General features: G+C 44.0%; 1 protein-coding gene across 1 annotated transcript; it reads left to right on the plus strand.

Annotated features, from left to right (window-relative positions):
• The first annotated feature begins 11,609 nt into the window (after window positions 1-11,609).
• On the plus strand, window positions 11,610-25,783 carry vps41 (VPS41 subunit of HOPS complex). Its single transcript, XM_029756002.1, has 28 exons — window positions 11,610-11,813; window positions 12,131-12,169; window positions 13,881-13,988; window positions 15,413-15,490; window positions 15,588-15,662; window positions 17,103-17,165; window positions 17,300-17,365; window positions 18,968-19,087; window positions 19,253-19,466; window positions 19,585-19,682; window positions 19,812-19,941; window positions 20,073-20,188; window positions 20,386-20,442; window positions 20,744-20,805; window positions 20,924-21,005; window positions 21,473-21,565; window positions 21,721-21,848; window positions 21,984-22,128; window positions 22,434-22,475; window positions 22,567-22,617; window positions 22,728-22,865; window positions 23,010-23,064; window positions 23,261-23,401; window positions 24,163-24,299; window positions 24,402-24,501; window positions 24,584-24,628; window positions 25,333-25,412; window positions 25,520-25,783. The coding sequence occupies exons 1-28, from the start codon at window positions 11,793-11,795 to the stop codon at window positions 25,598-25,600; spliced, it is 2,565 nt and encodes an 854-aa protein (XP_029611862.1). The 5' UTR covers window positions 11,610-11,792; the 3' UTR covers window positions 25,601-25,783.
• The last annotated feature ends 1,819 nt before the right edge of the window (window positions 25,784-27,602 follow it).

A 27,602-nucleotide genomic window follows, 5' to 3' on the forward strand; every position in this document is an offset into this window, starting at 1 on the left:
TCAGTTCCGCTGGCCTCTAAGGCTGCTGGAGGATAGGCGCAGCATCTGTCTCTTCCTCCTTCCTCCAGGGCTGTTAATTACATGATTAAAAAAAGGTCTCTGGGTGCAGCTTTTTAGCCGAAGTGGGAATGGGTGTGTTTGGTGTGGGGGCTTAGGGGTGGAGTGGGGTGAGTAGCGGGGAGTGGAGTGAGTAGGGGGGAGTGGGGTGAGTAGGGGGGAGTGGAGTGAGTAGGGGGGGTGGGGTGAGTAGGGGGGAGTGGGGTGAGTAGGGGGGGTGGGGTGAGTAGGGGGGAGTGGGGTGAGTAGGGGGGGTGGGGTGAGTAGCGGGGAGTGGGGTGAGTAGGGGGGAGTGGGGTGAGTAGGGGGGAGTGGAGTGAGTAGGGGGGTGGGGTGAGTAGGGGGGAGTGGAGTGAGTAGGGGGGAGTGGGGTGAGTAGGGGGGAGTGGAGTGAGTAGGGGGGGTGGGGTGAGTAGCGGGGAGTGGAGTGAGTAGGGGGGGTGGGGTGAGTAGCGGGGAGTGGAGTGAGTGGGGGGGTGGGGTGAGTAGGGGGGAGTGGGGTGAGTAGGGGGGGTGGGGTGAGTAGGGGGGAGTGGGGTGAGTAGGGGGGGTGGGGTGAGTAGCGGGGAGTGGGGTGAGTAGGGGGGAGTGGGGTGAGTAGGGGGGAGTGGGGTGAGTAGGGGGGGTGGGGTGAGTGGGGTGAGTAGCGGGGAGTGGGGTGAGTAGGGGGGAGTGGGGTGAGTAGGGGGGGTGGGGTGAGTGGGGTGAGTAGCGGGGAGTGGAGTGAGTAGGGGGGAGTGGGGTGAGTAGGGGGGGTGGGGTGAGTAGGGGGGAGTAGGGGGGGTGGGGTGAGTAGGGGGGAGTAGGGGGAGTGGGGGGAGTGGGGTGAGTAGGGGGGAGTGGGGTGAGTAGGGGGGGTGGGGTGAGTAGGGGGGAGTGGGGTGAGTAGCGGGGAGTGGAGTGAGTAGGGGGGAGTGGGGTGAGTAGGGGGGGTGGGGTGAGTAGGGGGGAGTGGGGTGAGTAGCGGGGAGTGGGGTGAGTAGGGGGGAGTGGGGTGAGTAGGGGGGGTGGGGTGAGTAGGGGGGAGTGGGGTGAGTAGCGGGGAGTGGGGTGAGTAGGGGGGAGTGGGGTGAGTAGGGGGGGTGGGGTGAGTAGGGGGGAGTGGGGTGAGTAGGGGGGAGTGGGGTGAGTAGGGGGGAATGGGGTTGCCTTAGTCCCCATGGCCTCAGGGCAGAAACAGGGAAAAGCACTTGGCTTTCACTCCTCGGTCCCTCCCACTCCTCCGTCCCTACCCTCAGTCCATGGAAGAGGTGGTCAGCACAGCGCTCATCCCATATCCATGCTAATAGCTAATGGCCTTAATGCCATTGTCCCGTGAGTCCCCCTGAGCAAGGGACTTCTGCCTTGGTCGACCATGCTCGGCTCAACCGAAATTCAAGGCTCTGGACACTGGAAGAGAATGATAATGAAGTAATGTTAATAATAATAAAAAGAATAAGAATAAATAGTAATAACAAGGATAAAAATGGTGGTAATAATAATAATAATTATAATAATAATTGCACTATATGTCAAACATATAGCCTGTCCTTCAGAATCGAGTAAGTTCTAATATAATATTATGACAATCATTCTTTTACAATTATAAGTTAATAATCCTAATTTATAACACATTACACAATTGAAATGAATAATCTATAATGTTCTAAGGAAATGGTGAATTTACAGTGGCTATTTGTTTTCTGCAAGTTGCCTCATTCTACTCTGTTCCAAAGCTATCATATCCAGGTATTTGACAGTAAATCTATAAACTGATTCAGTATGACAAGTATTGTCTTCTTTTATTAAGGCGTTATTGACATACCCACAGTCACTTGTCATAAATTAAGAATAGATCATTCTTTGTGGCAGAATATGTGTTGCTTAAATTTAGATCACAATTGATGTCCCTGAGGAAATAGCAGAGTTGTTACACTTGTGTACAGTGTTTGAGTGCAAGATGCAGGGTAAATAAGCCCTTCTTTTCACCTTAAGAAAGTTAGTCTCCAAATAATAATAAAAAAGCACACGGAGAAGTTATCTGTGAGAAGTAACAGTGGGAAGTTCTCTGAGATTTAGAAAAACAAATGCCTATAAAAGGTTAAGTAGGAGCATTAAAGAGAATATGCTTCAACAAAAATGAGTGATGTCATTGTCACCAATGCTGGTGGGTGGAAGGATAATGCTGGTGAAATGGAAGGATAATGCACCCTACACCCCAGAGATATTGTGTAATGTTCATCCGGCACCTCTATGGCACGCTACATGTGCTATGAGAGATGATGATTTGTCTCCCCCTTAGGGCAGGGAAACATACTGTTTATCCATCCATTCCCCCACTATGGCACCTCTGTTGTGCACTGGGTGGCTTTTACAGTAGTGTCCAGCTATTCTCATGTTAAGACAAAACGATGTAAATAAATACATGCAAAAAGGTCAAGTGAAATCTCAAATATACAGTATTTTCAAGAAATATGCTCTGATGCTTCCTTGTCCTTTATAGACATGTGACCCCAGTGCAATTCATTCAGATTTCTTCTTCAAGTGATACCAGCATCGTACAGTAAACTGATGGCTAACTTGAAATTGAATGTAAGGCATCTCTCCCATAAGCACGTTGTTCTCTGAATGGAGTAGGACGACTTTTCCCAGAATGACCGTTTAAACCATCCAACAGGAAAATATGCGTTTCTCTTTCATATTTCTCATTAATAATCAATGGTTAAGGCTCCCTACCTCCACTAAAATAAAAATAAAAATGCTCCAAAATGCCATGCCATAATGGATCAGCGCAGGCCGAAGATTATCAAAGACTGTGTACTAAAAAGAGCTCTTTGAAACCTGTAAACCAGGAGACACAGCGGATCCACAACAAATAAAAGAACCTGATTGGGCAGGAGTGTGTTTTTTGTACATCAATCCACAGTGCTGACATTCTGGAGCATCAAAGCCTTTGCTGTGTTAATCTGACTCCTCCTACAAGGGCAGGGGAAGCTTTCCCTGTGGAAAATGCAACAAGCTTTCGGTCGTGTTCCTCTGCTCAGACGTTGCTGACCAGATCTTACGATACCCGGATAGGTATTTTATGTATCAGCTAACCATATCATATGATATAGCGATCTGGTGCCCGACGGCACCAGACTGGTTGGCGCATGCAACATCTGAGCAGGGGAAAGCTACCTTTACCTTTACCAGTGTGACATATGACTGGTCATTTCGGAACGCATCTCCCTCAGCATTCTACAGAACAGGTCTAACCTACACTACATACTGTAGATCTGCTCCAAACCGGCTTAGTGAAACAGCAATGCATCAACTTTAAGGTCACCATGTTAATTCCAATACCTCCTGTAGTCAGCGTTTACCAAAATCCGCAATTAGATTTCAAAAACAAAACACTACAAACTCAGAAAGCTGTGCAGAGGGGGAAAAAAGAGAGGGAAACAGAGAGTGATATCACTGGACCAACGTTACATTCGCCACTATCACGACAGACAGGCCCAGAGAGCCACACAGCACCATGGGAGTTTAAAGTCAACTTCCCCCAGCCTCCCCCTGCCACCCCTGGGACCTGCACCGTAACCACATTCTCATGAAAGGTGTGAAAATCTGATTTCCCAAAAAGGATTGGTAATTTTCTATGAGGGAAGAGGCAGCGATCGATAAATCATTGCTAAATAGATTGTAAAGAAAAAAAAAAGATTCCCCACTGGTGTCAGTGCATTAGAATTATCCTGAGGATGGATAAGAGGAGGTGGGGGTGGAACTCAATCTCAATAAAGCAGAGACAAATCATGCCTATAGCACCCATCTGGACCCAAGCCACACCACTACCACAGCAGAGTAAAGCCTTATAACTATCATTCTAGTTTGAGAGGCAGGAGAATGAGCACAAATGTTTTTACTCTACTGGTTCCCACGCGTTTGTTTTGTCTGATGCCCCCCCCCCCCCAACAACAAATACAATATGAGCCTATCATAGCCTGTAATGTTCTCTCAGGCCAAGCCGGCAACGGCAGCCTCAGATGCCAGGAGTGACTTCTTGCAGTGAACGTCTTTGAATGTATCACTTCATTGAGTTTTCATGTCAACAGGGAGTGTTAGTCATTCACTGTCTAATACAAACTAATTGCAGAAGGGGGCAGTGGGTCGGATCTACTGTTGGCTGATCATAATTAGGGGAGAAGCGATACTCTGAATGTCAACTAGAGGAAGACATTGTTTTCCTGCTTAGATAGAAATGAATAGATGATCCAAGCCCACATCTATCGCATTTGCATGGAAATGCTTTTTGTTGAAAAACATTACATTTCCCTTGATACCTTGTTTGACATTAATGACAAGTTGGACAATAACACATTCCATTCCATTAATGATCATTTGGACAATAACACATTGCATTCTATTAATGATAAGTTGGACAATAAAACATTACATTCCCCTTGACAATAACTATTCTTCCACTGGCTGTGGTGTCAATGCTTCTAGGCAAGTAACACTGAACCACGCGTGAGATCACCAGCTGTTCATGCTCTCGCTAGCTGATGTAAGAAAGACCTTTAAACAAGGCCGTAGGGCCAAACAGATTATCAAGACGCATACTCAGAGCATATGCTGACCAGCTGACAAGTGTCTTTACTGACATTTTCAACCTCTCCCTGACCCAGTCTGTAATATGTACATGTTTCAAGCTAACCACCATAGTCCCTGCGCCAAAGAGCGCCAAGGTAACATGTCTCAATGACTACCGCCCTGTAGCACTCACATCTTTAGCCATGAAATGCTTTGAAAGGCTGGTTATGGCTCACATCAACACCATCATCCCAGAAACCCTGGACACACTTCAATTCGCATACTGCCCCAACAAATCCACAGATGACGCAATCTCTATTGCACTCCACACTGCCTATTCCCACCTGGACAAAAGGAACACCAACGTCAGAATGCTGTTCATTGACTACAGCTCAGCGTTCAACACCATAGTGCCATCCCCAAGCTAAGGACCCTAGGACTGAACACCTCCCTCTGCAACTGTATCCTGGACTTCCTGACGGGCCGCCCAAGGTGGTGAGGGTAGGTAACAACACATCTGTCACTCTGACCCTCAACACGGGGTTCTCTCAGGGGTGCATGCTTAGACCCCTCCTGTACTCCCTGTTCACCCACGACTGCGTGGCCACGCACGACTCCAACACCATTATTAAGTTTGCCAACAACACGACGGTGGTAGGCCTGATCACCGACGACGATGAGACAGCCTATAGGGAGGAGGTCAGACACCTGGCAGTGTGGTGCCAGGACAACAACCTCGCCCTCAACGTGGGCAAGACAAATGAGCTTATTGTGGACTACAGGAAACGGAGTGCCGAACAAGCCCTCATTCACATCGACGGGGCTGCTGTGGAGCGGGTTGAGAGCTTCAAGTTCCTCTGTGTCCACAACCCGAAAGACCTATCATGGTGCAAACCGTTGGTGACGGTTTTTTTTCATGAGCATGTCCTTACTTCTATCACAGCATATTGTATGACCGTCATTCATATTCCATTCACCCAGTTCAATGTAACAACCATAGGTTTAGGCTACTACATGATACTCACATTTTCCTTATACCCATCATGAGGTTGCTACAACCTAGCCTATGAATTAAAGTCTACAACGTAAGTGCACACAGGTCGAAAGAAAAGATTGAGGTGACAGACAGTGACACATGGACACAGTGATACATTCAATATCTCCTTGCACACTCCTTCCTGCATCTAGCTGATCTAGGGTGTAATCATTAGTCCAATAGTTATCCCCGTTTTGCTCCATTTGCTTCCATTTAAGAAACGTTTTTCTTAAAAAAGAATTCTTAGAAGAATACACCCCTGTACACCACTGAGGCCAAACTCCCTGCCATTCAGGACCTCTATACCAGGCGGTGTTAGAGGAAAGCCCTAAAAATTGTCAAAGACTCCAGCCACCCAAGTCCTAAACTGTTCTCTCTGCTGCCGCATGGCAAGCGGTACCGGAGCGCCAAGTCTGGGACCAAAAGGCTCCTGAACAACTTCTACCCCCATGCCATAAGACTCCTGAACAGTTAATCAAATGGCTACCCGGACTATTTACATTTGTATATTTTTTTGCACTGATTCTATTGCACCGGCTCTATGCACACTCACTGGACTTCACCCACTCACATATACTACACTGACACTCCAACACACACATACACATACACAAACACACACATATGCATATTGACGCCAAACACACACACACAGTCACACAGACACACTTGCACGCTCTTTACACACGCTGCTGACACTCTGTTTATTATCTATCCTGATTCCCTAGTCACTTTTACCCCTACCTACATGTACCTACAACTACCTCGTACCGCTGCACATTGACTCGGTACAGGTACTCCTTGTATATAGCCTTGTTATTGTTATTTTGTTGTGTTACTTTTTCCTTTATTTTATTTTTTAGCATTTGTCTTACTTTTTAACTCTGCATTGTTGTGAATGGGCTTGTAAGTAAGCATATCACGGTAAAGTCTACACCTGTTGATTTCAGCTCATGTGACCAATACAGTTTGATTTCATTTTGACTAATATAGTTAACTTAGCTGTGTGGGTTGGCTACCTTATTTAATATATTATACTAGATGCATAATGCTCTCAAGGCTCTACTTTGCAGGGAATGGCTGTAACAAGTGTTTCTAAAGGCAGTACATTATTATAATACCCTACTCAGTTATTTATTATCAAAACAGTTGGCATCTATACTGAACAAAAATTTTAATGCAACATGTAAAGTGTTGGTCTCATGTTTCATGAGCTGAAATAAATGGGTTTACATCCCTGTTAGGAGCATTTCTTCTTTGCCAAGATAATCCACCCCGTTGACAGGTATGGCATATCAAGAAGCTGACAAAACAGCATGATCATTACACAGGTGCACCTTGTGCTGGAGACAATACATGGCCACAACACAATGCCACAGATGTCTCAAGTTTTGAGGGAGCATGCAATTGGCATGCTGACTGCAGGAAGGCCCACCAGAGCTTTTGCCAGAGAATGTTATGTTCATTTCTCTACCATAAGCCATCGTTTTAGAGAATTTGGCAGTACGTCCAAACAGCCTCACAACCACAGACCACGTGTAACCACGCCATCCCAGGACCTCCACATCCAGATTTTTCACCTGCGGGATCGTCTGAGACCAGCCAGCCGGACAGCTGATGAAACTGAGGAGTATTTCTGTCTGTAATGAAGTCTTTTTGTGGGGAAAAACTCATTCTGATTGGCTGGGCCTGGCTCCCCAGTTGCGCCCCTGCCCAGTCATGTGAAATCCATAGATTAGGGCCTAATTAATTTATTTCAATTGACTGATTTCCTTATGAACTGTAACTCAGCAAAATTGTTGAAGGGGTTCCATATTGCGTTTATATTTTTTGATCAATATATTATGTCCCGGGGCCTCCCGAGTAGTGCAGCGGTCTAAGGCACTGCATCGCAGTGCTTGAGGTGTCACTACAGACCCGGGTTTGATCCCAGGCTGTGTCACAACTGGCCGTGATCAGGAGTCCCATAGGGCGTCGCACAATTGGCCCAGCGTTGTCCAGGTTAGGGGAGGGTTTGGCCGGGGGGGCTTTACTTTGCTCATCGCACTGTATTGACTCCTTGTGGCGGGCCGGGCGCCTGCAGGCTGACTCTAATCGTCAGTTGAACGGTGTTTCCTCCGACACAAGGAGGCTTCCGGCTTCCGGGTTAAGCGGGCGGGTGTTAAGGAGCGCAGTTTGGCGGGTCAGGTTTCGGAGGACGCATGACTCGACCTTCGCCTCTCCCGAGCCCCTTCGGGAGTTGCGGCGATGAGACAAGAACATAATTAAAATTTGGAGATAAAAGGGGTAACTTACAACAGCAACAAAAATTATAGTATATTATGTCCCACTACTCTGGAGAATTGGCCCACAAATGTAGGCCTAGGTCATGGCCAAATATTCCTAGCCTATGTGCTGATGTCATTATATGCACCAAATAAAATTCATAGACCTTCCTCAAATGTTTGTTTATTTAATTTGAGATTATAGAGATTACAATGTATGTTATTGTTATTGACACAAAAGACAGGTGTTTCATAGTATTTTAACAAGATGATTTCATCTGGCAATGTTGACCACCAAAACATTTAAGAGTAGGAAGTCCCACATGACAAACATTTTCTCGGTAAACAGCTGAGCTAGGTTCTAAAATGTGGCATAACAACTACGTATATAACCATTCACAAATGACATTGAAAGACTTGAATCTATATTAATGGATACAACTTATACTAGGCTACTTATTGCAAAGGTTACTATGGACTACCTTCCGTTTCAACAAAGATAATGATTGATTTCAAGCCAGAAAAATGTGTGAAAATACTTTTTTTATTTACTTTTTTTTGTATTTTTATGGAGCGGACAGGTCAGTTTTCATGACGTCATGTGCTGACAGAAATGCCAAATTGCATTGTTTACAAGAGTGAATTTGCTTGCATATCATAGTCTGTTCATGTATATACTTTTTTTTTATTTACTTAGTTTTTGTCCTTTTTTTCTATTATTCAAGTAAGTTTACTTTGTTATCCTGAATATTGCTCTGTATTTGTGAAAAAAAATGCATAGAATCAACACAAAGGCAACACTGATAGGCTTACCCTTGGAGAACCCAGATTTGGTAGCCTACAAATGTCCAGAATTGGATAGAAATATAAAAGGGAAATGTGTGCTTATGAGGTGCTTTTAAGACAAGGTGACAACAAATGTTCCTTCTCTGATACCTGCAGGGCCAAAGTCTCTCATGTGTTCACAGTAGACCAGCATGGAGTATTGATTTGTCCAGAATCACTCAGATCTGAGAGAAATGTGTTGATTGTTTCCCAGTAGTTCCCTCTTCTAGTGATGCGGTGGAATAGAAGAAGTAAGAGGTAAAGCCATCTCTAACCAAGATGCAGCTCTCTGTTTGCATCAATTTGGGGAGTTAAAGCCCTACTATAGTAAGACTGAGGATTGAAATGCATACAGGACATTTGGAAGGTATTCAGACCCCTTGACTTTTCCACATTTTGTTACATTACAGCCTTGATCTAACATTTATAAAATATATATATAAAAAAAAAAAATTGTAATCTACACACAATACCCCATAATGACAAAGCAAAAACAGGTTTTTAGAAATTTTTGTGAAATTATAAAAAATAAAAAAACAGAAATATCTTATTAACATAAGTATTCATAGCATTTGCTATTAAACTTGAAATTGAGCTCAGGTGCATCCTGCTTCCACTGATAGTCCTTGAGATGTTTCTACAACTGGATTGGAGTCCACCTGTAGTAAATTCAATTGATTGGACATGATTTGGAAAGGCACACACCTGTCTATATAAGTCCCAAAGTTGACAATGCATGTCAGAGCAAAAACCTAGCCATGAGTTCAAAGGAATTGTCCGTAGAGCTCCGAGACAAGATTGTGTCGAGGCACAGATCTAGGGAAGGGTACCAAAAAAATGATGCAGCATTGAAGATCCCCCAAGAACACAGTGGCCTCCATCATTCTTAAATGGAAGAACTTTGAACCACCAAGACTCTTCCAATAGCTGGCCGCCCTGCCACACTGAGCAATGGGGAGAGAAGGGCCTTGGTCAGGGAGGTGACCAAGAACCCAATGGTCACTCTGACAGAGCTCTAGAGTTCCCCTGTGGAGATTGGAGAACCTTCCAGAAGGACAATCATCTCTGCAGCACTCCACCAATCAGGCCTTTATGGTAGAGTGGCCAGACGGAAGCCACTCCTCAGTAAAAGGCACACGACAGCAGAAAGCTTGCTTTAAAACTGAAAAAAAATTAATTTTATAAGCAAAATTATTAGAATTGCATGAAATTTGTTATAAAATTGTAACCAAAAAATCCGCCCCATGACAAATTGTGTAAAACGTAAATTTCTCTCCAACGTCAAGAGGAGACACACAAAAAATGTGCCCGCTTGGTTGGGGGGGGGACAACCAAATCTCACTTAGGTATCCCAAAATGCTAGAGCAGGCCCTGATGTTGACCACCGAAACATTTCACAGGATGTCCCACTTGGTAAACATTTTATGGTAAACACCTGTATAATGCTGTTTAATTAGCTTCTTGAAATGCCACACCTGTCAGGTGGATACTGTAGATTATCTTGGCAAAGGAGAAATGCTCACTAAGAGGGATGTAAACACATTTCTGCACAGAATTTGAGAGAAATTAGCTTTTTGTGCATATGGAAAAGTTCTGGGATCTTTTATTTGAGCTCATAAATCATGGGAACAACACTTTACATGTTGTGTTTATATTTTTGTTCAGTATACATAGACTCAACAGACAGACATTGATAGGCCTACCCTTGGAGAACCCAGATTTGGTAGCCTACAAATGTCCAGAAGTGGATAGAAATATAAAAGGGAAATATGTGCTTATGAGGTGCTTTTAAGACAAGGTGACAACAAATGTTCCTTCTCTGATACCTGCAGGGCCAAAGCCTCTCGTGTTCACAGTAGACCAGCATGGAGTATTGATTTGTCGAGAATCACTCAGATCTGAGAGAAATGTGTTGATTGTTTCCCAGCAGGTCCCTCTTCTAGTGATGCGGTGGGATAGAAGAGGTAAGAGGTAAAGCCATCTCTAACCAAGATGCAGCTCGATTTGAGGAGTTGGGCCCTAGTGATATAGAGGTTAAAAAGGCATACCACAGCCACAGCATACACAGGTAAAGTTTTCACTTCCTCACCTTTAAAGATGGAAGACCAATGATAGTCTGGTAGTCTTGATATCACACCCATACCTGTATCTGACATTACAGAGCACAAGTGTTTTAGTTTAATACATTGGGGGAATTAAGCCCTAAATATGACTATTTTTATTAGCCTATTTTCAGTATTATAGAATTAAAGGAAAGGGGGATATCTAGTCAGTTGTACAACTGAATGCATTCAACTGAAATGTCTGTTCCGCATTTAACCCAACCCCTCTGAATCAGAGAGGTGCGGGGGCTGCCATAATCGACATCCACGTCTTCGGCGGCCCGGGGAACAGTGGGTTAACTGCCTTGCTCGGGGGAAGAATGACATATTTTTACCTTGTCAGCTCTGGGATTCAATCCAGCAACCTTTTGGTAGTAGTAGTAGTAGTAGTAATAGTAGTAGTAGTAGTAGTATAATTGCAGCAGCCACACAGTCGTTGTAGTAATAGCAGCAGTAAATATGTGGTAGTAGTAATAGCAGCAGCAAATATGTGTTTGCAGTAGGCTATGCAGTGGTTCTCAAACCTCTCCTCAGGCCTCCCAGACATTTCACAGTTTTGTTGTAGCCATGAGCTAGCTCACCTGATTCAAGGGCTTGATAATTAGCTGACAAGATTAATCAAATGTGCTAGCTCTGGAATTGTTAAATACATGGAATGGCTGGGAATCACTGGGCCGAGGTTTGAGAACTACTGGGCTAGTGAAGACTGGAGGAGGTGCAGTCCATTTGGCAACAAAAAAACTCTGAGACCCATAATGCCACACGTTTCTGGTTTCTGTCATGTGATTTTTTCTTATGACTGGCACCGTTACGTTTGTCAACAAGGGGCTGCTTTGTGAATATACTGGCATTTGGTGAATTCGTTTAGTTTTCTTTTGAGCAACATTAGCTCAATATCTAAATTGACTAATGGATAGTTGCAAATAGAACGCTGTTTTGCTTTATCTTCCAATCATCATGGCAGAAGTACAGGAGAAGGTAAGCCTCATCTTGTCTGTCAGACATTACCACAATGTTTTGCAGTCAATTCAATCGACTTTATCTTCATGTATCGGTTTTCTAGGAAATAATTCAAAAGTGTAACTGGTTTAATTGCATTTGCGACCTCGTGTGCAACCATGCATTGTAATAGAGAATGCCTGGACATTGCTAAACAATGTAAACAAAGACAACATAACACTTAACAGTATTTTCCTAGCTACTCTTGTACTATTGCTTTATTATGCATGTAATGAGTTTGCTCTAGCAGATTGTAAAGTCTTGCCCCGGTCCATTAATAAACACGTGTAATTTAGGGCAGGAAACCAAGTGAAGAATCCACAGATGAGTCTGAGGTAAGTGTTGCGTGCAAACAATAAGACATTTCATTCATTTAGGCTGTGCAAACATCTATGCATCTATGCTGTCTGCATTGACGCTATCCCCACCTGTAAACATAATACAGCAACCTCTTATTTTACAGAAAAAACGGCAGATTTAGAGAAATGTTCTTATGGAATTTTCTGGATGTTTTCATGTTGTGGAGAAAAAAAGTCTGGATCAACAGCAGAATATACCATGTCTGACCGTGTCAGAGATGCATGCGGTTGTGAAGTACACTGTTGCAACAAACATTTCCATTTTTGGATATGTTTTATATAGTCCAGCTCCTTTAATTTTGTGTCTGCGAAGCGCTAAATAAAATATAGCATGCCAGACTGCTAGGGTGAGGAGCAGCCTTTCTTTAAATGATACAGAGAATGAAATGTCAGGAACAGCCAGTACATTGAACAATTCCACCCCTACTCCCCAAAAGAAAAACAATTCAGAATGGGGGGGGGGGAGGAAAGAAATCTCAACCAGTAAATGAAAATTCTGCTGCCCCCTATCACCAGTCCGCTCTACTACTTTAACACACAAACACTGACAGGCAAAAAAAAAAGCACCTGGGACTGCATGATTGTATGTCCCCTTTGAATTGTTACAAGGCCCTGTTTATTTAGTTATTGTGTTGTAGCTTGTCCGTTTGCTATTCGCCTGTCTCCGTCGCTGGGTTGTCAGCGGACAAACTTGATGAAGGCAGTGAGAGTGCAGTCTATGTGTTTAAGGCTTTGCCAGAGATTACTAGATAGGAACCAAGTAAGATGCTCCCACTAGTCTCTTGGCCCATGCTCTGTAGACCGATTCACATTCCCTCAATTTTTTTCCCCTCATGGGTTGTTGTGATATACATTTTCTGTCAGACTCCTAATTTAGCATTCCCTACTGAATATTTATTAATTTAAAAATGTGTTGATGTGGTAGAGCCTCATCAGCCTAAAAAAGAAAAGGAAAGGAAACTTACCACACTAACAAAAGTCTGCAAAACAGTGCATGTAGTCTCTGTATGGGGCAAGAGTTTGTTGTTCTGTGTTATGGCTCGGTTAACCGTGACAAATGCACATGCATTAGAAATTTCACAATGGGAATAAACAGGAAATGGACATGGCGGTGTGGAGTGGGAAAGGATGGTTCTTAGCAATGACATTCTCTCCACACGTTGCAAGCCCTCACCTTCTGCCATAGTGCTGATAATAGCAGTCTTTGTTTTGTGTTGATGCACCATATAGGCGGCCACAGTCTATGCAGCATTGGTTATAAACTGGGTTATGGGGAATATTCCGGCTGTGACCGCAAATGTACACTGGAGAATATGGCAGCAGCGCATATTCTCTGGATTCTAGGGAGGGCTGTAAATCCATTTCAGTTCCTGGGACAGTGGGAAGCAGGCAGTAGAGAGTTTGGATGATCTGGTTACAGGTGGAGAGTTGACTGACCTTTGACATTTGTGTGACTGTGTGTATCTAGAAACATTTACCTTGCTGATAAGGAATGGGAATTTTGAATGAGATGTATTGAATTCCCTACCTTGCTGATAGGGAGTGGGAATGGAAATTCTATAAATTCCATACAAAATTCCCATTCCCTGTCAGCAAGGTAAATGCATGAATCTGTGCCAGTGTAATAGTCTGTATATTATAGATGAATCATGTTGGATTGTTTCGTCTGAATCCCTCTTTAAACTAGGAGGAGGACAGTGTGGAGGAGCCTAAGCTGAAGTATGAACGATTGGCCAATGGGGTGACTGAAATTCTCCAAAAGGATGCTGCCAGCTGTATGACTGTCCATGAAAAGGTACAGATCCTAACCCACCAGGGCTTTTCAGGCTAAACGAAAATAGATTTCAAATGTAATTGTTTGTGCACATGTTTGATATATATTCAACGTTGATTGGCATTCTCTCTGTAAAGAATGGAGAGGCAGGCCATTCCTTTCTCACCTACCACACATCAGCAGCCACCAGCCATTGTCTTTTTTCCCTTGTTCCATTTCATCCATCTTTTCGCTCCCCTCTTCTCTTTTTGAATGTTGCTATTTTTCCGTGGGCCACTCTGACCTGGATGGCTAATCGTCATGGCACCGAGTGCACTCATGCACGCCTGAACAGAGGACGAGTCATACCTGGTTCTGTCTGCTCACCTGATGTTTTATTAGCCACTATTGATTTTCATGTATTTATTTTTACTTTGAGGATTTTCTTCCCCCTTTTTCTCCCTCTTTTCATCCTATAAAAAAAATCAAGTGTGTCAGAGTGAGAGACGAGACATTGCTGTGCTGAAATGCCAGATTTGATCTGACTCTCTATCTTACCAGTGTTTTTGTGCTTGTGTACCTACCTCCTGCGGGCTACAGTACCTGCACTGTCACACAGGCCCCCGACCCAGCCAACCCCCAGCACCTTTAAAACCACCAACACCCCGCATTGCCTGATGTTGCCTCATACTTTAAGTGCCTGAATCGGGATTTAATTTGAACAATTCCGTTCTGATAAATCCTTTTAAAAGTCACTCCGCCTCGCAAGGTTGACCCCTTTATTTATTTATTTTTGGTTATTTTATTTGGGGAGATTGCAGGGGCTCTGTTTGACATGCTCAGCTGTGCCTGTAAATATAAGCATTTCATTACAGACTGCACTGAAGCATGGTGGGCTCACCGCACACGCAGGCCTGGGGATGGGGGGAGGGAGGGAGGGATTAGGGGGAGGGTCTGAAGCTGGGCCTGGGTGGAAAAATGCACACTTAATCTAATGCCAAAAAGTCACCCAGTTTTTATAATTTCTTGTCCCAGTGGACCTACACACACACACACACATACTCTCATACGTGGCAGAAGCAGGAAACATGGGGAGCCAGTTTCTGCTCTGTAGAAAATAATAGCTTTATGGTGGGCAGGAGAGGCGGTGGTTGGGTTGCTGGTGACGCGAGGAGAAGCCAGATGTACAGTGCATTTATTATGTTTAACCCTTTTAATTTGAGAGACAAAATACCATTTCACACTGTCTGCTTTAATAAATAGGGTTTTCCCTCCCCCTGTAATTTCACAGTTTTTGCCCCAGAGCAAACTGATTCCACCCCTCTCTACCCGCCTCCCTCAGCTACGCTAGACAGGGTGCATTTTTAATCCTCTTGCCACAGCTTTCGGCAGTATAACATTTTTGCAAAAATCTTGGATTGTTCCCAGGTGTTTTAAAGATTAATCTCAGGTTCATTCCATTTCAGTTCCTTGCGCTGGGCACTCACTTTGGGAAAGTTTTCCTTCTGGACATCCAAGGCAATGTGACTCAGAAGTTTGAAATTGTAAGTACTCCACACAATCCCAAAAAAGAGTCACTTGCTCTCTGCCTCAGAACTTTCCCAGTCATTTAGTGTCAATGTTGTTGCGGTCTCTCCTCAGAGTCCAGTGAGGATCAACCAGATCAGCCTAGATGAGAGCGGAGAGCATGTTGGGATCTGCTCTGAGGACGGCAAGGTGAGAGCTAGCTCTCTGCTCAGAACTGGTGGCCATAAAGGAGGGCTGCGTCCTAAATGGCACCCTATTCCTATATAGCCCACAGGGCTCTGGTCAAAAGTAGTGCACTATGTAAGACAGGGGTAGGCAACCCTGATCCTGGAGTGCCGCGAGCACTTCCTGTTTGTGATCTTACCGACCAGGTGTGTTGAATTTAGGCAATCACTGAACTGATCAATTAGCTCAGATGGTCAGGTGTGGTGCCTAGTTGTAACAAGATCCTGCGGCACTCCAGGAAAAGGGTTGCCTACCGCTGATGTAGGGAATAGGATGCCATTTGGGATGCATCCTAGATTTCTGCACCACCATTAGGTGGTATGCATGACACATTCTGACGTTCAACATCACTTTCCACTTACCCCTTTCCACTTGCAATTCTACAATTTAATGAACTCCTATCATCAATTCCAAAAGCAAAGAATATTCCTGTTCATATTTAGGATTGAATAGAACTTGTTACCTGGAGAAAAGTAATTTAGAAATCTGTGCCCACGTTCTCATAGAAGATTTACAAACCAGAAGCTGTATCTTCTTCATGCCTGTTTACTTTCGTAAATCTACACATTTCTAGGGATTTTGAACAAGCACATGTTCGGTGCTCGTGTTGTGAGGGGAACGACTCTCCCATCCATCTGCCTGTCAGTCATCAGATCTCTATGGATACCCTGTCAGTGTTCTCTGCCTTGTTGTTATCTCTCCTCTCCTGATCATTATTACCATCCTTCATGGATCCTGCAGTCCAGATATGCTCTCTGATATCGCCCCCTCACACGCACTCCAGCAGCAAAACAAGATCTTGTCGACACTGAAAGTTGCGCCGACAATTAAAATTGGCGCCACCGCAGTTGTTCATCCTTGACCAATTCAGTTTGCCGTTAATCCATGTCAATCCTTTCAGATAATCCAGAATCGTCTATGCGATTCAAGATTGAGAGTGCAAAGGCCGTGATGTTGTTTACGTTGGCATTTTTTGACTCGCGGACAGTCAAGCTGTGGCACAGTATAATTGTTGCATTAGATATTGCTGTAGCTAAGCTAACTGCGGCTGTGGTAAAAACCTGGTATCAAAGCACCGGAGGGTTCAGAGAATCAACCTGTCCACTAATTGGTGACCCGGCAGATGGCTAGCAGTGATCCAATCAAAGTCTTACTGTCCAGAACTCCCCCTTCTTACACAACAGTGACTCTGTAACTCTGACTGCTCCCAGACCAGCTGCGGACAGACGTTAATTGGGGACAGAGATGTATTTTGCCCGAAGACCCTGGTCTATTCAATGAACCCTGTAAACTAGGTTGAAGGAATAAGTTGGAAAAACATTTATATATATTAGTTTCATTATTTTTCATTTCATACTATACTGACTTATCCTTTCTTGTCATTCTATCATGTCTTTATTGCAGGTTCAAGTGTTTGGACTCTACACAAGGGAAGGCTTCCATGAGAACTTTGACTGTCCTGTCAAAGTAAGCAGATTTCAATATTCTTTTAACGTCATACTTTTATGACAAGTTGAGAGTATATGTACCGGGTGGTATGATAATAGCCCGCACCATAACTTGTATGCGTTCTAAATTGATCTAATTCCCATATCCTCCAGGTGGTGGCGTTACACCCTCGGTTCAGCAGTTCAAACTACAAACAATTTGTCACTGGAGGCAACAAGGTGAGATTGAAAGGGATTTTTCAATGTGGGTACAGTATACAGCCCATCTCAAGTGTTAGCAGGAGTGTAGTTGAAAACTGTTGCGGATGAGCTAATGTGTACAGAACTCTATATTCATGTTTTAGTTAACAAATATTCAGCATAAATTAGCCGTTGCTTTTCAAAATAATGAATATAGATTTTGTTCTGGTGAAACAGATTCACTTGAGCCCCCCCCCTGTGCTTGGTTGATGGCTGTGCACACACAGGCCTTTGTTGACTGGTGTGAAAGCCTCCTACTTTCCCCTGTCTCTCGTCTGGAGTGCACTCCGGGGCAAGCGGCCCATTTTCACAAAGTGCTGCTCGCTCAACAGTGTTTGAAAGGCAGTGCTTCACAAGCACACCAAATAGATGTCATTATCAGGAGGACCCATAGTCTTAGGGTCCCGGGTAGGCTGACACAGCAGTCTCTCCTCTAACATACCCATAAATGTGTCTCAGATTCAGAAAACACTTTATGTTAGGTACTAATGTTCCCTTTCCATTGCCAAAGACTGCAGTCTGCCGCAACGCCACTTAGTGCAAATGGCACAACAGACAAAACATCTGTACAGTACGGTACAATCCCCCCAACAACATTGGATGAAAAAAGTTATCTACATACCTACAACACTGGCGACGGTGAAAGTGTTTAAGCTGCTCGACTTATAAAACGCTGATTGTTAGTGTTATTTTTTCCATTTTCTCACAATTGGTACTGATTTCTTCCCTCTCCGTGTGCTCAAGACCCTCCGTAAAGCACCCTGTGAGGAAAATCAATAAGGCTCAAATGGAGCCACATCCTGTCAAAGGCAATTCAATTCCGTCTCCACAGTTCTTCCAGTGTCATATCCTCTCTTTGTGGAGAGAACTGTTAACATTTCCAGACTGTTGAATTAAAGGCTGGGGCTGTCTCCCTATCGCCGAACCCACCCCCCCGTTCATAATAACTAAAGGCTATTGTACATCCATCTGTATGACTGTGACACTGAGAGATGCTTTTTATGTATATGGCCTTCTCTGAGGTGAAGCCACAGCCGACAGAAAAGGGGGACTACAGCCATCGTTATGTCTCAAAGCCGTTGACGAGAATCGGTGATTCAGAGAAATACCACGTAGGCCGTCAAAACCTACTGAAGTAATGAGGTTCTCGAGAATTGATTTTGTCAGTCTTGTATGAAGACCACAATCTTTCATGCCGTCTTTAGTTTACCCTTCCAGTTCTTTACTCACATCATGTCATACATAAACATTGATCAGTTCGTTGAATCAGGTAAAGATGAGATCATGTCTGCTCACTGAGCTGCGCTGGACGGTGTTGAAAGACAATGTCTGTTTACTTAATATTTATGATAAAGCTCAAGTTGAATACAATCCTCCCACTCTGGGAGACCCACTGACACAACAGACTGTCCTCCTGTCCCTGTGCTCTACTGCCCTCTAGTGGTGGAAATACAAGAACCACAAGCCACTGCTCTAAGGACACGGTTGCTTGTGCCTGTCTTGAATCATGGTGGTAAGTTGAATATTAATGGCACATGGTTCTGATGTGAAATGTTTTTTTTTTTATGTTGCTCTCCCAAGCTTCTTCTGTATGAGAGGAACTGGCTGAACCGCTGGAAGACATCCACTCTGCACGAAGGGGAGGGCACCATCACTAACATCCAGTGGAGGGCCAATCTCATCGCCTGGGCCAACAATGTGGTAAGGACAGCAGTCAAAGCTTCAGATACAGGTCTTTTTTGTTGTTGCATCATACAGCGTGTCATCTTAAATAGACGCGTTGACATGTCTGTCACAAACATGAAATGCGTAGGGCGTTAGACATGCAAAGAGTGAATATACTCTGTTTGTCTTGGCCTCTTTCAGGGGGTGAAAATCTATGACATCAGCACCAAACAACGGATCACCAACGTCTTACGGGATAACGTCAGCCTGCGGCCTGATATGTACCCGTGCAGTCTGTGCTGGAAAGACAACTCCACCCTCATCATCGGCTGGGGCTCCTCCGTTAAGATCTGTGCCGTGAAGGAGAGGGACCACGCGGAGATGAGAGACCTTCCTAGCCGTTATGTGGAAATTGGTGAGGGCGGGGCGTGCATGTACTAGTCACAGTATTAATGTAACGACATGTTTTGTGGGGCTTTACTGTAACAGGATGTGGAGGTGATGTGGAGTCATTTGGGCTTCTCTCTTGGCAGTGTCTGCGTTTGAAACCGAGTTCTTCATCAGTGGACTGGCGCCTCTAGCAGACCAGCTGGTCAACCTGTACTTTGTGAAGGAAAACTCTGACCACATGGTACTGTTTGGGTAGATACTGTGTGATGGAATGGCTTAAGTGGTCACAGACATGATATTTAAATGTTGATCTGGTCGACATATTTACGTGTGTGTGTGTGTGTGTGTGTGTGTGTGTGTGTTTGATCAGGAGGAGGAGTTCAGAGCGCGGCCTCGTCTGGACATCATCCAGCCTCTCCCAGAGGGCTTTGAGGAGATCTCATCAGACGCCCTGACTGTCCGCAACTTCCAGGAGAACGAGTGTCGAGACTACCGGCTGGGTGAGTCAGTCAGAAACCTCCCCCCCGGCAAACACTACTCCGAGAGACAGTCTGCATTTCCACATTCTAGCTACTTTAACCTACTATGCAGGATAGATCACATGCTCTGTCCTGTACCCTCGTGTCAACAGAACATTCCGTGGGAGAATCCCTTTTCTACATCATCAGCCCTAAAGACATTGTGGTGGCCAAAGAGAGAGACCAGGATGACCACATTGACTGGCTGCTGGACAAGAAGAAGTATGAGGTCAGTGTTTTTTTAAGGATCCAATCAAGCAGACTTGGTATGAGGATTTCAGTATTTCCCTGCGTTGTACAGTATCTTCTCAGTGATCAGTTGAGAGCAGATTTTCAGGAATTGTGTTGCATTGAGGTACATATTATAAACCTTATAAGACATTAGAAGATATGCGTGCTTATAACGGGTAATAATGCATTATACAGGAAGCTCTGATGGCTGCTGAGATCAGCTTCAAGAACGTTAAACGCCATGAAGTCCAGGTACTGTATAGGCATTGGTCATGTTTTATTCGTACCTTGAATAGTGCTATTCACTCTCTATTCTTGCTCCTATTTTACCTACACATATGTATTTTACCGGATCCCACCATAAGTCAACCCGCTTTAGCAAATTAACGACGCAAAGGTTAGTAAAGTAACCTTTGTCTTCTCAGCTGGTTAAAATCACATGGTACACACCAGATGAAACTACAGAAGATTCAACACTTGATGAAATGACAGAAGACACAGTCCATTACTCATGTTTTGTTCCCTAATGGAGTTTCTCTTCTGTTCTAATCAGAAAATTGGGATGGCCTACATAAATCACCTGGTGGAGAAGGGTGACTACGACACCGCTGCCAGGTACTACAGCCTTTTAGTTCTTTCAGTTGTGTTTCTTCTGCAAAATACCAGTACAAGGAGTAGATTAAGTGATTGTTTCCCCTCGCTCTCGCTCTCTCTCTCGTTCTCTTCAATCCAGGAAGTGTCAGAAGGTGCTGGGTAAAAACATGGAACTCTGGGAGAATGAGGTGTACAGGTTTAAAACCATTGGGCAGTTGAAGGTGAGTCAGTTCACCTTGTGACATTGCAAAGTAATAGGGCCAGGACGATACCTGTTTTCGCGATACTCCTCAGTATCGTGGCAAGGAAACCAAACACAAAGCAGATTTAACTTTAGGAAAACACCCCTAATGTTGAAAACAAACATCATTATGTTGTCATCCAGTCAAATGTATTTATTTTCCAAGCTATAGCACACAATATTTTACATACAGCAGGTTTTAAAGAACCAAAGAGTTTTGTCTGCTTCGTGTTTTCATTTTTTGCCATATTGCGACACGGGTGTCATCCCGGCCCTAAAAAGTGATAAATTACGGCATTAAACACTAAGCAAGTTTTAGAAGTAACAATACTCTGTGTTGCCCTCAGTATTAACTGTTATAAGTATCTCTCATTTTCTCCTCCCCATATATACTCGTATAACTCTCTCTCGTCTCCTTTTGTCCTCCTCTGGTCTCTGCCTCTCCAGGCCATCAGCCAATACTTGCCCAGAGGGGACCTGCGTCTCAGACCTGCCATATATGAGATGATCTTAAATGAGTTTCTAAAGACGGACTATGAGGTATATCTGTCTGTCTGTTCCTGATGTTCTTCTTACTGCCGGGTTGTAGTATTATATCAAGTACTCAAGAAGAAGAACCAAATATAGTAGCGGCAAATATGAACTCATTTACCCAGCCTCTCTCTGCAACCTCTCTCTCTCTCTCTCCCTCCAAGGGCTTTGCCACGTTGATCCGCGAGTGGCCAGGAGAGCTCTACAATAACATGACCATTGTTCAGGCAGTCGCCGACCACCTCAAGAAGGACCCCACGAACAGCACCCTGCTCACCACACTGGCTGAACTGTGAGTGACTCTCCACTGGTTTCACAATGTGGATTGACATCATAACCTCTCAATTGTTGCAATGTCCATTTCCCTTTGATAAATTGAGAGCGTTTGAAATGCCACTAAGAATGTGTCTTTGTAATGTCCACGCAGGTATACATATGACCAGCGGTATGACCGAGCCCTGGAGATCTACCTGAGACTGAGGCATAAAGATGTTTACCAGTTGATCCACAAACACAACCTCTTCTCCTCCATAGAAGACAAGATTGTGCTCCTCATGGACTTTGATAAAGAGGTGGGTAGCCAGAACATCATGCATAATCTTTTGATAAAGTCGACTCCTTGCTGTATCATGGGACCTTGCACCTGTATAGCTGTGTTGTGTATACTTGTCCTTACTTGAATAGTAACATCATCTTGCCTTTTTTTTTTAAGTCTGTCTTTGGAGTGCTTTAAGCTGTGCAGAAGTCATGGGAAACCTTTGCCTTGAGTCATCGTGCCTTGCACACCTCTTAATGCATTTGGATTGGAAGACCATAAAGGTCATAAGTCACTTTGTGTTTATCCCCGTCTGAAGAATGGGTTGATTTGTGTTGACAGAAAGCTGTCGACATGCTCCTGGATAATGAAGACAAAATATCGGTATGTGTACCTTGCTACCCTTGATCTTTCATAGTTTCAAATAAAATACAAAAAACCTGCTAACCACGTTTCTGTCTTCGATGTGCTACAGACCGACAGAGTAGTGGAGGAACTCCGGGACAGACCTGAGCTGCTACACATTGTGAGTCGCACTTTACGAGTTCTTTTCGCGATTTTAAAGTTTCTCGTTTCCTGTGAAATTGTATGACTTTTACAATGCACCCCCCCCCCCCCCCCCCCCCCTTCCTTTAGTACTTACACAAACTGTTCAAGAGGGACCACCACAAGGGTCGGCGGTACCATGAGAGACAAATTGGCCTGTATGCTGAGTATGATCGGCCCAACCTGCTGCCATTCCTGAGGGACAGCATCCACTGCCCACTAGAAAAGGTACTTAGAGACACTTTCACACTGCGCGCTCAAATACAAATGTCCGTGAAGTACATTTCTTTGAGTTGACATTCATATGATCTTATCAAGTATGTCAGATATATTAGAACCATGATGAATCATCTTACGTGCACAATCCTTCAGGCTCTGGAGATTTGTCAGGAGAGAAACTTTGTGGAGGAGACGGTCTTCCTGCTCAGTAAGTGTCCCCGTACAGTTTATGTTCGTAACGCTCATGAATAAGCCATTATAAATGCTCATAAGTGCTTTATAAATTGTTACAAAGGCTTCTAGATATGGGGGGGGCGGGCAAGCTGAACTAAACCACCAGCCAGTCAGGTAATTGACTTCATTTGGTCTGAGGAAACTGACCCACTGTTACTTGCCACTCATAGGCAGGATGGGGAACTGTAGACGGGCCCTTCAGATGATCATGGAGGAACTGGAGGATGTGGACAAGGCCATAGAGTTTGCTAAGGAGCAGGATGACGCTGAGCTGTGGGAGGATCTCATCTCCTATTCCATTGATAAGCCACGTAAGTCACATGAATACACAAGCACTTTCAAACTAACATGGTCCAAGCACACCAAGACAGTCGTGAAGAGGGCACGACAAAACCTATTCCCCCGCAGGAGACTGAAAAGATTTGGCATGGGTCCTCAGATCCTCAAAGGGTTCTACAGCTGCACCATCGAGAGCATCCTGACTGGTTGCAGTCTATACCAGGCGGTGTTAGAGGAAGGACCAAAAAAATTGGCAAGGACTCCAGCCACCCTAGTCATAGACTGTTCTGTCTGCTACCGCACAGCAAGCGGTACCGGAGTGCCAAGTCTAGGTCCAAGAGGCTTCTAAACAGCTTCTACCCCCAAGCCATAAGACTCCTGAACATCTAATCAAATGGCTACCCAGACTATTTGCATTGTCTCTCCCCCTCTTTTACACCACTGCTACTCTCTGTTATAATCTATGCATAGTCACTTTAATAACTCTACCTACATGTACATATTACCTCAACTAACTGGTTCCCCCGCACATTGACTCTGTACCTGTACCCCCCCCCCCCCCCCGTATATAGTCTCGCTATTGTTATTTTACTGTGGCTCTTTAATGACTTGTTACTTTTATTTCTTTTATCCTTATTTTTTTTAACTGCATTGTTGGTAAGGGGCTCGTAAGTAAGCATTTCACTGTAAGGTTGTATATTCGGCGCATGTGACTAATACGATAAGCAGGTCTACAACATAGTGTTTCCATCACTGTCATTTTAAGTTCCTCTTTTTTTCCCTCTTTCTCAAGCCTTCATTACTGGTCTCCTTAATAACATTGGGACACATGTGGATCCCATCTTGCTCATCCACCGCATAAAGGAGGGAATGGAGATTCCTAACCTCCGAGATTCTCTAGTCAAGATCCTACATGACTACAACCTGCAGGTCAGAATATCAGCCATCACATATTGCACCTAGAATATCACCGTAACAACAGATGAACAGTCCAACCTTACCTCTTCTCTTATTTGTTTCTCTGTATCTCAGATCTTGCTGCGGGAGGGCTGTAAGAAAATCTTAGTGGCTGACTCGCTCTCCCTGCTCCAAAAGATGCATAGGACTCAGATGAGAGGAGTCCGAGTGGATGGTGGGTAGATGGTCAGTTTGAATATGTGTTAATGTTTACTGCTTAAGATTGACTTAAACCGTGTTATTGTTGTCTTTTTCAGAAGAGAGCATCTGTGAATCCTGTCATGCATCAATATTACCATCAGGTGGGATTACCTTTAACATTATACAGTATTATGTTTTATATTGTTATACAGTGTCTACACTACAGTATTATAATTGGGATGTTTCTTACCATCATTATATTTTAAGCTATTAAACACACCTCTATTCAGTAATGGCTCTAGCTAATAAACTAATCTGATGAGGCTTGCTGGGTGGAGCTAGATTATTTTATGCTGAATTAGTCTCAGACATCTGTTAGCAATTTATGTTATTCTTCAATAACACAAAATCAGGGGGAGAAAAATAGGTTTATTCAGAGAGGACAAATCAAGATGTTATGCTGGGAGATAGATAGATGTTCAGATGTCAGTCTCCCCTGTCCTCAGCTTTTCCTCACCGAACAAAGGAACAGGATGCCATTTATAATCCCCCACCCTAGCCTGGGGTTGCCAATCAGAAGTCCTTGTAGTACAACTTGGCCAATGGCCAAATAACAAGCATCCTGCCCCTGACTCAATGTACAGACCAATGACAAGGTGGCACACGTAGCACATGTTGCTCTGAGTTCAGGAGTGACATTCCACAGATCCTAAACAGATGTTGAACTGAAACTGAAACTCCTATTTCCAATTCGCTATTGACCATTAGTACTCTAGTTTTTAGTCCTCTCATCCTCTGCGTTATGTGTATTTATCTTCAAAATATTCCTATTTGTCCATTAATGCATTTGCTCCTTTTATTGTAGACATGGCTCAGAACTTCAGTGTGGCTGTCTTCCACTGCAGACACATGTTCCACAAGGAGTGTTTACCTTCTCCTGGAACAGTAAGTATCTACCCCCATCATCTCCCCTTCTCTTTCTCACTCCATATGGACTTTCAGATGAGAGCAGCAGACTAAGGACTAATATGGCTTTTGCTTTTCACTTTCAGATTCCTGGAGTCCAGTTTTGCAACATCTGCAGTGCAAAGCGGAGAGGACCAGGAAGTGGGATACTGGAGATGAAAAAGTGACAGGAAATGCTCACCTTATCGTGCCATCGCTTCGTCTTTCACCAGTTGGGATGAATGGCAGTCTCTGGGTTGATAGATTTGATCTTTCTCCTTTGCTACGGTGTGATCTTCTGAATCAATGCATAATATATCATTATATTAACTGTTACCAAAATAAAATAATAAATGTTGCACTATGACCTCTTAATACACTTCTTGCAATTTGCTTTGAAATCCTAAATTCAATGAATTTAGGATTCCAAATAAAAGGCTTTTGAAATCTCAATGTGTGCTAAAAGTGATCTATGATTTTAACTGTAGCTCATTGAAGAATCTATTCGGTCCTACAAGGAAAACATTACTTTTGGTCTTCAGTGACAACACATTTGTGGCTCAGTCGGCAAAGCATGGCGCTTGCAACACCACAGGTCGTGGGTTTGATTCCCATTGGGGCCACCCATACGTTAAAATGTATGCATGCATGACTGCAAGTCGCTTTGGATAAAAGTGTGTACTAATTCAGAAGAGGGCATGCTGCACCATCATAGGAGGATATTCCAGTTATACAGACACACTACAGACTCTGTCCCTACTGGACACAGCTCTGCACTGACTTCGCTGTCAGACTCCTCAACCCTCCATTCAGAGACTGGCTACCCCTAACCGTGACTGGCAGGAGCAGCCTAAGCCAACTGACCTTACCAAAGTCGAACTGAGCGGTACAAGAGGTCACCCATCCCATATTTCTGCTAATTAATGAATGTCACTTTAAGACCGCAGGACATTTTTGATTTATTAGAAGTTCACAGTGAAGCCAACTGGTTTGCGACTATGACTTCCCATTGTAGCCAATTCAACCGCATAATTATAAAAACTTTGGTCAAATTACTCAAGCATAGATTGACATGTTTTTTTTTCTAATTTGGCACAGAAACTAGAGGCCATGAGTAACTTGGTCAAAAAGAATGGCACCGATTGGCCTATAGGTGGCGGTGTTATAAGCAGTCTCACTTAAACCTTCATATCTGCCGCCCTTAGACAATTGAAACTTTGTTTGTAGGTGTCTTTCCTCATGCTCAACAAATTTGCCTAAAGGTCCTCGGGATCATAGAGAATGATAGAGGCCTCTAGTGGCCAGAAGGCAGTGTTAGCATGGGCAGCACCATTGAGGGCTTAGGAAATATATGAATAGGAAATATAGTCAAGATGTTGACAAGTTTATAAATAATGATTTTTAATTGAAATAATAATTGTCCTTCAAACTTTGCTTTCGTCAAAGAATCCTCCATTTGCAGCAATTACAGCCTTGCAGACCTTTGGCATTCTAGTTGTCAATTTGTTGAGGTAATCTGAATAGATTTCACCCTATGCTTCCAGAAGCACCTCCCACAAGTTGGATTGGCTTGATGGGCACTTCTTACGTAACATACGGTCAAGCTGCTCCCACAACAGCTCAATAGGGTGAGATCCAGTGATTGTGCTGGCCACTCCTTTATAGACAGAACACCATCTGACTGCTTCTTCCCTAAATAGTTTTGCATAGTTTGGAGCTGTGCTTTGAGTTATTGTCCTGTTGTAGGAGGAAATTGGCTCCAATTAAGCGCCGTCCACAGGGTATGGCATGGCGTTGCAAAATGGAGTGATAGCCTTCCTTCTTTAAGATCCCTTTTACCCTGTACAAATCTCCCACTTTTCCACCACCAAAGCACACCCATACCACCACATTGCCTCCACCATGCTTGACAGATGGCGTCAAGTACTCCTCCAGCATCTTTTCATTTTTTCTGCATCTCACGAATGTTCTTCTTTGTGATCTGAACACCTCAAACTTAGATTCGTCTGTACATTGAGAAACAAATACCTCACTGGCAGCTTCATTAAATAGTACCCGCAAAACACCAGTCTCAATGTCAACAGTGAATAGGCGACTCTGGGATGCTGGCCTTCTAGGCAGAGTTCCTCAGTGTTCTTCTGTGTCTGTGTTCTTTTGCCCATCTTAATCTTTTCTTTTTATTGGCCAGTC

This window comes from Salmo trutta, chromosome 6, assembly GCF_901001165.1.
Source record: "Salmo trutta chromosome 6, fSalTru1.1, whole genome shotgun sequence".
NCBI lineage: Eukaryota > Metazoa > Chordata > Actinopteri > Salmoniformes > Salmonidae > Salmo > Salmo trutta.